At 36.5% G+C, this 11,730-nt stretch overlaps 2 protein-coding genes across 2 annotated transcripts; both read right to left on the bottom strand.

Annotated features, from left to right (window-relative positions):
* Positions 1 to 325: 325 nt before the first annotated feature.
* Positions 326 to 766, bottom strand: LOC146955315 (uncharacterized). Its single transcript, XM_085748189.1, has one exon. The coding sequence runs from the start codon at positions 764 to 766 to the stop codon at positions 326 to 328; it is 441 nt and encodes a 146-aa protein (XP_085604315.1).
* A 2,361-nt stretch (positions 767 to 3,127) lies between these two features.
* On the bottom strand, positions 3,128 to 4,578 carry LOC146955314 (uncharacterized). The gene is made up of 2 exons (XM_085748171.1): positions 4,062 to 4,578; positions 3,128 to 3,954 (listed from the first exon to the last, which is right to left on the bottom strand). Exons 1-2 carry the CDS (start codon positions 4,576 to 4,578, stop codon positions 3,128 to 3,130), a joined length of 1,344 nt encoding a protein of 447 aa, XP_085604297.1.
* Between the last annotated feature and the right edge of the window lie 7,152 nt (positions 4,579 to 11,730).

Genomic DNA, 11,730 nt, shown 5'->3' with positions numbered 1-11,730 from the left:
TCTTCACAACGTGAAATTCCATTAATGCCCCTAAACTTAGTCGTATGCATTTTATCGTTATCAGGTATTACATCACTACATAAGTAAGTGGGATATTACATCCTACCCCCCCTTAAAAAAATTCCGTCCTCGAAATTTAGAATATACCTAAAAGCAAATGCGGATACTGGTCTAACATCTCTGATTCAAGTTCCCATGTAGCTTCACCATTTAGCGAACCCTTCCATATAACTTTCACTATAGGAATCTCTTTGTTCCTGAGGGATTTGACGTCACGATCTACTATCCTTTCTGGTTCCGGTTGGAATGTCAAATCCGATCTCAATTATATGGAATCTAACTCAACTGGTTGGAAAGGATCCGGAATGTACTTCTTCAGTTGAGATGCATGAAATACATCATGTAATCCCGACATAGCTGGAGGTAAAGCTAACTGGTATGCTACTGGTCTGATACGCTTGAGTATCAAAAACGGCCCCACATACCTTAGGCACAATTTCTTAGTTCTGAAAACTCCCCTTAAACCCAATTTAGAAGTAACCTTTAGAAATACATGATCACCTTCATCAAACTCTAAAGGTCGTCGTCTCTTGTCCGCGTAACTTTTCTGACGACTCTGAGCTGTTCTCATCTTTTCCTGGATTGACTTAATTTTCAAAGTGGTCTCTTGAATGATTTCTGGTCCAATAATGCTTTTATCACCAACTTCGGCCCAACACAAAGGAGTTGTATACTTCCTACCATACAACGCTTCATAAGGTGCCATTCCAATACTCGAGTGATAGCTGTTGTTGTAGGAAAATTCTATCAAAGGCAAATGATAATTCCAACTTCCGCCATCTTCTAAAATACATGCACGCAACATATCTTCCAAGGTCTAAATGGTTCTCTCTGACTGACCATCATTTTGCGGATGGTGAGAGGTTCTTAGCTTCAAACGAGTCCCTAAAGCTCTTTGAAAAGCTTTCCAAAAGTGTGAATTAAAGATTGGATCCCTATCTGAGACTATACTCACTAGAACACCGTGTAACTTAACTATCTCTGAGATGAACAATTCTGCATACTGCGGTGTTCTGTAGGTAGACTTAACCGGTAAGAAATTAGCTGATTTGGTTAATCTATCCATAATTACCCGAATTGAATCATGACCTTTCTGAGTACGGGGTAAACCTCCTACAAAGTCCATAGTAATGTGTTCCCATTTCCACTGAGGAATCTCCAACGGTTGAAGCAAACCTGCTGGTCTTTGATGTTCAATTTTGACTTGTTGACACACAATGCATCTTGCTACAAACTTAGCAATGTCCGTTTTCATGCCAGGCCACCATTATTCCCTTTTAAAATCTTGGTACATCTTGGTGGCACCAAGATGAATTGAGAAACTAATCTTGTGAGCTTCTTCCAAGATCAATCTTCTAAGCTCTTGATCACTTGGGACACATACTCTTCCTTTGAATAAGATCGCTCCATCAGAAGCCCTAGAAAATTCAGGGTAACCACTTCTCTTCTGAAGTTCCAAATCAACACCTTGTGCCTGTACGATTCTTGACCGCAAATCGCATGAAACTTCCAATTGGTGTATCCATATACCATCATCATCCTCTGTGGCTTCAAGGTTAAGGTCTCGAACCTTCTCATACATCTTACAAATGTGCATCATAACTTCAGTTTGAGCGATGGCCTTGCGACTCAAAGCATCCGCTACAACATTGGCCTTTCCTGGATGGTATTTCAAATCAAAGTCGAAGTCTTTTAGATACTCCATCCAATGTCTTTGTCTCATATTCAAATCCCTTTGATCAAACAAATACTTCAAACTTTTATGATCAATGAATAATTCAAATTGTGCTCCATACAAGTGATGTCTCCATATCTTCAAAACAAAAACTATGGCTGCCAACTCTAAATCATGTATGGGATAATTTTCTTCATGCTTCTTGAGTTGTCTAGAGGCATAAGCTATCACATTGTTTTCTTGCATAAGTACCCCACCGAGTCCCTTAGACGATGCATCACAAAACACCACATATCTCTTCTCCGGGTCAGGAATAGTTAAAACTGGTGCCTGAGTTAACTTCTTCTTCAGAGTCCTGAAACTCTTCTCACATTCTTCATTCCACACAAAAGGCACATCCTTTCTTGTGAGTCGGGTTAAAGGCAAAGCGATTTGGGAAAACTTCATGATGAATCGCCGATAATAACTAGCTAATCCCAAAAAGCTTCGAACTTCTGCAACATTCTTCGGTCTAGTCCAATTCTGAACAGCTTCTACTTTCGACTGATCAACCGCCACACCTTCTTGAGAAATTACATGACCCAAAAACTTGACTTCTGTCAACCAAAACTCACACTTTCTGAACATTGCGTATAACTGCTTCTCCCAAAGAATATCCAACACTATCTTCAGATGCTGAGCATGCTCCTGCGGATTCTTAGAATAAACCAGTATGTCATCAATGAAAATAATGACAAATTGATCTAGATATGGCTGAAAAATCCGATTCATATAATCCATAAAAACTGCTGGAGCATTAGATACACCAAAAGGCCTGACCAAAAATTCATAGTGCCCGTAACGTGCTCTGAAAGCCGTTTTGGACACATCTGAAGATTTGATACGAATCTGATGATAACCCGATCTAAGATCAATTTTCGAGAACACAGACGCTCCCTTAAGCTAATCAAGTAGGTCATTAATTCTTGGCAGAGGATACTTGTTCTTGATAGTTACCTTATTCAACTTGTGGTAATTAATACACAGTCTCATACTACCATCTTTCTTCTTGACCAACAACACTGTGCACCCCATGGTGACACACTAGGCCTGATGAAATGCTTCTGAATAAGCTCTTCCAGTTGAGATTGCAGTTCCTTGAGTTCCAACAGAGACATTCTATAAGGCGCTACTGACACTGGTTCCGCTCCTGAATCAGATCAATTGAAAATTCAATTTCCCTTTCTGGCGGTAAATTTGTGATATCGGCCGGGAAAACATCCAGGTACTCACTGACAATTGGTATATCACTGGGACTTAGATCTGACTCTGAAGTCACAGTGAGAATAACATAAAAACCCTTATCTTGAGCACAAATAAATTTAACCATCTGATATGTGTGCTTAAGTAATTCTACAAGGCCACTCCTTCCACCGTATTACTAGTTGGCATATAAATACTTTTCTCTGCACACCCTATATACACATGGTTGGCTAAAAACCAGTCCATACCTAATTTCACATCGAGTTTCTTCATCGGAAGACATACCAAGTCTATGTAATAAGTCTTACTAGATACGGTGATAGGACAATTTTCACAAACATAATTCGCTACAATTCCTCCATCGGTGGCCGTAGTTACCATCATAGGGGGATTTAATAACGAAACAGATAAATGAAGAGCTTCCACACATTGAAAAGAAATGAAAGAACATGATGCACCACAATCGAATAAAACATTAATAGGATTCTGACCAAGAAAGCACATAACACCAATCAAATCTTCATTGGCATGTGCCTTCTTCCCATCCAACGAGTACACCCTGCCTTTGCTCATTGTGGTACTCACTCCTTTGCCCTTTTTCGCTCTAGTTGGACAATCTGCCATAAAGTGTCCTTTCTGGCCACAAGCATAACATGAATCATCACCTATCTTGCATTGCCCAGCATGGGTCCTTCCACATTTCTTGCAAACTACAAAAGGATTGGATGAACCCATCAGCTTCCCCTTCTGAGGAGACCCCTTTGGCTTCAACTTATCGTGATGTCTATCAACAAAATTTCCCCTCCTTCTATCAAAAGTCGTGGTACCCTCTTTAACAGCTTTGTCAAAACCTCGCTCGGCTTCCAAACTATTATGCATCATCTCATCAAAACTCGTCAACCTCTGCTGACTGACCACAACATATAGTTCACCCCTCAAGGCATGCTTATACTGATTCATCTTCCACATCTCATTACCTGCATACTCATTGTGAGTAGAGTAATCAGACAACTCTTCAAACTTCTTGGTGAAATTTGTCACCGACATACTGCCTGCTTCATATGAAGAAATTCTTGCTCCTTACGGACCTTGTATGTCACTGAGAGATACTTATCTAACATCACTTGCTTGAAGTTGTCCCAGTTTATCTCCATGCCACTATTTACCATGCGGCGTCGAGCAGTCTCCCACCAATCTTCCGCTGGACCACAGAATTGATTAGTCGCAAAGATAACCTTCTCTTCTTCAGTGCAAACAGCCATATGAAAAATCCATTCCATATGCTTAATCCACCTCTTAGCCTTTGGCGGTTCACCGTGACCATCGAACTCTGGAGCATGGTTCCGATTGTACTCTCGGAAAGCTGGATTTCCCACAACTAGAGGTGGTGGATGCTGTTGATGCACACCCAGACCTTGTTGCATAACGGCAACCCACTGTTGCTGGGACTGAGCGTTCTGCTGGATCTGCTGTTGCATCATTTGTATCATCTGTTGATTCTGTTGCATCATCTGTGCCCACATCTGAGCATCAGGGTTAGCATTCTCCTCATCATTCTGATTAGCTCTTGGTCGGCCTCGTCCCCTTCGTGCTCCAGACATTTTTGCTCTAACTGTCATATTTAAGTCAAAGTGATCAATTTCAACTAAATATAACAATGAGGACAAAGATCCTAAACACAAAAAGAACGACTGTTTGGATTGTAATATTAATGACCCAAGGCACAATCTGAATCGATCTGCTCTGATACCAAATTGTAATGCCCAATTTGAAAGTGTCTAGAATACTCAAATGTGCGTTAAAAGTGATATTGGATACATTAATTTATACAATACGGAAACGACGTCAAGTCGAGAGTTATGATACAAAACAACCGAAGTCTTATGTTACATAGTGTTCACTTAGATAACCAAAAGGAACTTGATTACAATAAGTTAATACAACACGTCTAATTATACATATGCATCCATAAGTCCAACTCCAAGCATGTTTCCACGATCACAAAATCAATCCAAAGCTTTTTCCTTACCTTTTCCTCGAGTAACCTGTGAACCTGACCAAATAAAGAGGGGGATGAGACATAACGCCTCAGTGAGTTCTTTCTAGCCCTAGGCTAGTGATAACCTTGGGGGAGAACCTACAGTTATCACGTGTCTAAAATACAACCTACTGGTTGATTATACGTGTGTGGTCTTGCTCTTCTAGACGGTAGTGCTTACTAAATCCGTCATAGGTACTTCTTAACTTACTAAGGTCTTATCTCACTATACGTGTCATGGCGATCAAGGGGAAAGTCTAAGACCGCTAGATCAAGATACACTCTACGCATCGAGATCTATGCCTCATAATCATGACACGTCTCTAAGTCGGACGATTAAGTAAAACCTAACTCGTCATCGACAAAACTTTCTTTACTTACTTTCTAAACTTGTACATAACAATCATCTTATTATATACGTAACATAATAAATGTGTTCAAACATTAAGTTAGCGGTTAGCGTTGAACAATCATTAACATCTGAGTTCATTTTACGGATTAGTCCCGGGTGGAGTAACCCTGGAAGTTAATCCCTTACTACCGGTGAAAGGCCTAGCTAGGGTGCACTGGACTCCCTTAGCGACGTGCAGGTCCCTTACGGCTTACCCCCATTCCCCCTTGGAGAACCTTTTATATCCAACCTTGGAAGGAATACAAAAGACACGACACCTTTACTTCTTAATGGTCTTGACCATTTAATTCTTGTCTTAATCTCGCTTGTGAATAAATAAACTATTCACTTCATATCTTAGCATATAATAAAACTATGCTTGACTATCTAGTTCTCGATATCTATATCGAGGTTCTAGTTCTTCCCGTTCCTTAAAGGATTATCTTGCTACCCGATACGTACATCATATTCTCTCGTTTACCATGCTTGAATATACTTGCCAAATACTTGATTTATTTTTATCAGATAGATTTCTTCCACAGATTAACATCTAGGATCTTGATTTGAGGGGTTTATTTTTATTAAATAGACTGCACAATAAAACCGCCTGCGAAACGCCAGAACGACCTGAGGCGAACAAAACAATGGGCTTCCCCACTGTTTGCTCGCCGTGGCGAGTGATTTTATGTGGGAGCCGAGCTCCTGCTCGCCATGGCGAGTTGGGGGCGGGTAACCCCCCCCCCCCCCCCCGTTCTGGAGGTCTAGCTGGCCTAGCGAGCTATTTGCTCGCCGTGGCGAGTTGTGACAGTCCAGAATTGTCAAAAGTGGTGTTTTTCACTCAAAAACCTCAAATCCAAGCATCCCAAAGCTTATTGTGACTCTGATGATCATATGAAACCTGAAAAAACAGTCATGGAACAAGTATATGCAAGTATAGCAAACATGGTAATGATAGGGGTAACAAATCACTATGTGAAACCCTAGAAAATTCATAGTTCTCTCACAAGCATAAACTTATAATCCCATGGATGGAAATCTAACTAAGAACTCACCTTAACAAGCTGGAAATATGCTCTTAACAAGCTGGAAATATGCTCACAACCTCAAGTCTTTGAAAACAAAACCCTAAGAACCAAACCCTAGATGAAAGGAAGATGTTTGGAGAAGCTTGCTTCCAACTTCCTTAACAACACCCTTAGCAAAGCTCTATTCTTGCTTAGTTTCTAACTTGATGGAAGTTTGAGAGAAGATGGAGTGAAGATCAAGTGTAGAGAAGAGTAGAGAAGACAAGGTTTCTAGAGAGAAGGGAGAGCATATGTCTTGCTACCCTAGAGAGAGAAAGACAAGAAGATAATGAAGATTTTTGGTCCAAATCCACCTAAATATCTTCACAACGTGAAATTCCATTAATGCCCCTAAACTTAGTCGTATGCATTTTATCGTTATCAGGTATTACATCGCTACATAAGTAAGCGGGATATTACAAACGGGATAAGCTCGTAAGGGGGCCCGCACGACACTGAGGGAGTCCGATGTACCTTAGATAGGTTTTCATCGTTTTAGTAAGGGATTGTGCTCGGGTTTACTCCACCCCGGGGCTCTCCGTAAAATTAACTCAGATAATGTTGTTGTTCAACGCTAACCTCTAACTTAACAAATGAACATGTTTATGATATGACGTTAGACACTTACAAGTTTATGAATAGAGCAAGTAAAGAAGGTTATGCCGATGACGATCTTAGGTTTCCCTTATCGTCCGGTTTAGAATCGTGTCATGATTATGTTATGTTTAGGCCTCGATGTGTTGAGCGTATCATGGCATAGCGGTCTTAGGTTCCTCTTAACCGCCATGACACGTATAATGTTAGCAGGACCTATGACAAGTAAGATGAGCCTATGACGGATCTAGCATGCACGACCGTCTAGGAAAGCATGACCACACACGTATAATCAACCGGCAGGTTGTATTGTAGACACGTGGTGACCGTAGGTTTCCCCCCAGGTTACCTATAGCCTAGGAATTAGGTAGAACTCAATGAGACATTATGTCTCATCCCAATCCTTATTTGTTTCAGATAAACAGGTTGGTATGGCAAGCTTGTAGTCGAATGGATACTTCAGCAAGCGCTCGTTCGTACCGCTGCGGGATGATATGGATTTCAAGGATGCATTTACTATGTTTTAGACAAGTTATATTATACTCTTGTTGTACGAACACTTATGATTGTATAAGATATTCATTCGGAGTTTTATTGTTGTAAATAATAATGTATCCAGTACTAAAAGATAACGAACATGCTAAACTTTCTAGATACGTTTAGTATGGGCGCTACAAAAAGAGTGCAACGTATATAGACAGGAAAAAATATTTTATTTAAAAGAATTCAAATCATGTGGATATACCTCTACTTATTTCCTAATATCACAATGAAAGAAGTTTCTTCGTAAATTCATAATTAAATAAATGAAATTTGAGATCCATCCAATCTTAAACTTTAAACTACACTATAAATATAACATTTTACCTAGCAAGTTTCTTCATATATTCTCTCCTTTTGTGTTTATCAAAAAGATATCATTCTATTAAGATTAGATTTTTTTTCATCTTACACACCCGTTTATAAAATGGCAAACAATGGTGGTTTTGGACCTTTCCTATGCCCCTATTGTTATAACCAATTCAACTATAAAGAAGATCTTGACTATCACCATTGTTTGGCATTGAATCATAGCTTACAGATGGAGTCAATAAGAAAGAAATTGATTGAGTTGATTCAACTAACGTATGAATTTCCCGTTTCACCAAACAGTTTTCACGAGATGCTGAGGGGTTTAGTCCCACCTCCGACACCATCACTACCTGATGAGGTTAAATTTCATGAGACCATGGACTTGCTATCCTCCATGGATTTACCTATCGGACCCATCACAATTTCTGAAGAAAATAATGGGGCAAGACACATACCACTAAGACCACAAGCACATATAACATCAACATCTGGTCAAATATCAACAACTTTGTCACTTGCACCACTCGAGTCTTCTCCAACAACAGTTTCAGATGCCAACGACCCAATGGAGTTGAATCTAAAGTTAAACCTCTAAAGTGTTTAAAAAAAGGATTTAAGTTTAAATTGTATTTCGGATTTACCTATTAATATGAGTATTTTATGTGCGTCTTTAGATTATGTGTTTGTTTAACTTTCATAAGAAAAACCTACAAAGCATAATCAAATTTGTGGTTGATCGTGCCAGTCTGATCCTTCATATGTATTTTTGTTGTTTAATTTCATATGTTCATTCTAGTGTTCTTGTTTTATTTGGTATAACTTTTTACTCAATATTTGATTTTTGTGTTATATTGTCAATGTTTGATTTAATATAAGATAAAAAAATTAATTTTAAAGTTATTAATTACAATTATCCAGTCTAGAATGATATATATGGAAATTAGAATTAAGAAATAAAAAAAAGTAAAATGTATTATATATGAAATTTGAACTAAATACATATGACATTTTACTTTATTTTTTCTTCTAATGGCATGTTGCTTAACACATTATGTTACTTATAATATTTTAAAAACATTTGACATATTTTATTCCTTTTTTAAGAATATTTTCATTTTTATCACAAAATCAATCAATTCATAAATTTATACAATCGATCAATTCATAAATTTATACAATATACAAAGTCGATACAAATGTTCGTTATAATTTTTTTCTTTCTAATATAAAACCGTATTTAAACAACTTTATTTATGATTTAGATCTTTTTTATTAAATTTATTTTAAATATAATTGAGATATAAATTTTTGTTATGCTTTTCTTTCGCGCATAGATGCTGGATTTGATCGACGATGTTCGTTGACTTGTCATTTAGGATTGAAGGTTTGAATGAGGCTTGAAAATGCTTAAAGAATTATACATAAAGACTCTTAGACAAAGATTGTTGTGATTTAGTTGCAGAAGGTTGATGATCTCAATTAAGGACCACGATCGTGCGTCCTTCAATAGAAGAAGTGAAAGAGATATCAACCGACATGGACGAATGAATATTCACGTCAGAGCAATCTTGAACGTCTTTCCTTGTGGTGTATGGTTAAATTCAGACGCACTAAAGGTGTGTTAGCCTGTAATTTCGACAGGACCATTTAATACAGTCAATGAGATTTGACTTTTGTTCTTTCAAAGAGTTAAAGTTATTATCTTCAGCAAAGCCTAGTCAAAGCGGAAAGAATATTAGTCAAAGCCTAGTCAAAGCCAAGCAATTGTTGTCGCAAATTATTACACTATTTATAAATAATAGTTTTCATATGAAAAACATGTAGCAAATCTCTTATAGAATTCTACCACTCGAAGTACCAGCATCTAGAGCAAAGAGTCATACATAATGTATGTAATATGATTTTTCGAACCACCTTTACATATTTGATTATTAAAATTCTTATTTTATTTTTAGAAAATGTGAAAGGGGATATCAAAAAGAGTTGGTAATTTTTTCAATCCATAAAATATACTACGGCGATCTCTCAATGTAAGACATTTTTTTATGTAAATAAATTTAGGAAGAGCGAATGGTGCCCAGGTCCAATACAAGGATCACTTTAAGGTTCAAAGAGCACTTACAAAGTATTTATATCTATATCTTTTAGAGAATGTTTACAAATTTATTTACATTGTTCATTGCACAAAAATAAAAAAAATAGTTGTATTTGAAATTTTTAAATAATATATGTTCCCTTTCGAAAATTAACCTTCAATTATTATGAGATTAGTGTTTGAATTCTCCATTTTTAATAGGGGTATTTTTGCGAAAAGATAGATAATGTATCTTGTACTTTAAAAATGATCTTATAAAATATTAAAGTACTCTTCAAAAGAGTGCAACGTATATAGACAGGAAAAAAAAATTATTTAAAGGAATTCAAATCATGTGGATATACCTCTACTTATTTCCAAATATTACAAAGAAAGAAGTTTCTTCGTAAATTCATAATTAAATAAATGAAATTTGAGATCCATCCAATATTACACTTTAAACTATGCTATATATATAACATTTTACCTAGCAATTTTCTTAATATATTCTCTCCTTTTGTGTTTATCTAAAAGATATCATTCTATTAAGATTAGATTTTTTTTTTCATCTTACACACCCTTTTACAAAATGGCAAACATTGGTGGTCTTGGACCTTTCCTATGCCCCTATTGTTATAACCAATTCAACTATAAAGAAGATCTTGACTATCACCATTGTTTGGCATTGAATCATAGCTTACAGATGGAATCAATAAGAAAGAAATTGATCGAGTTGATTCAACTAACGTATGAATTTCCCGTTTCACCAAATGTTGGGGGGATGATGATGATGGGGTTAGTTCCCCCACCAAACAGTTTTCACGAGATGCTGATGGGTTTAGTCCCACCTCCGACACCATCACCGCCTGCTGAGGTTAAATTTCATGAGACCATGGACTTGCTATCCTCCATGGATTTACCTATCGGATCCATCACAATTTCTGAAGAAAATAATGGAGCAAGACACATACCACTAAGACCACAAGCACATACAACATCAACATCTGGTCAAATATCAACAACTTTGTCACTTGCACCACTCGAGTCTTCTCCAACAACAGTTTCAGATGCCAACGACCCAATGGAGTTGAACCTAAAGTTAAACCTCTAAAGTGTTTAAAAAAAAAGATTTAAGTTTAAATTGTATTTCGGATTTACCTATTAATATGAGTATTTTATGTGCGTCTTTAGATTATGTGTTTGTTTTACTTTCATGAGAAAAAGTTGCAAAGCATAATCAAATTTGTGGTTGATCATGTCGAGTCTGATCCTGCATATGTATTTTTGTTGTTTAATTTCATATGTTCATTCTAATGTTCTTGTTTTATTTGGTTTAATTTTTTACTCAATACTTGATTTTTGTGTTATATTGTCAATGTTTGATTTAGTATAAGATAAAAAAATTAATTTTAAAGTTATTAATTACAATTATCCAGTCTAGAATGATATATACGGAAATTAGAATTAAGAAATAAAAAAAAGTAAAATGTATTATATATGAAATTTGAACTAAATACATTTGTCATTTATTTTATTTTTTCTTCTAATGGGGGTGTTGCTTAACACATTATGTTATTTATAATATTTTAAAAACATTTGACATTCTTTATTCCTTTTTTAAAAGTATTTTAATTTTTATCACAAAATCAATCAATTCATCCATTTATACAAAATATAAAGGGGATACAAATTTTCTTTATAATTTTTTCATTCTAATATAAAACCGTATGTAAACAAATT

Source organism: Medicago sativa, chromosome 1 (assembly GCF_051527215.1).
Source record: "Medicago sativa cultivar Bolivia chromosome 1, Bolivia_mono, whole genome shotgun sequence".
NCBI classification, from domain to species: domain Eukaryota; kingdom Viridiplantae; phylum Streptophyta; class Magnoliopsida; order Fabales; family Fabaceae; genus Medicago; species Medicago sativa.
This window is presented reverse-complemented; position numbering and strand designations above follow the sequence as displayed.

What these genes read in the sequence shown, in the direction of transcription:
- LOC146955314 (XM_085748171.1), bottom strand. Translation starts at nt 4,578, where the DNA reads ATGTCTGGAGCACGAAGGGGACGAGGCCGACCAAGAGCTAATCAGAAT. An exon ending in CTCAGTGACATACAAGGTCC is followed by an intron (nt 3,955 to 4,061) that starts GTAAGGAGCAAG and finishes ATGAGTATGCAG; the next exon opens with GTAATGAGATGTGGAAGATG.
- LOC146955315 (XM_085748189.1), bottom strand. Translation starts at nt 766, where the DNA reads ATGGCACCTTATGAAGCGTTGTATGGTAGGAAGTATACAACTCCTTTG.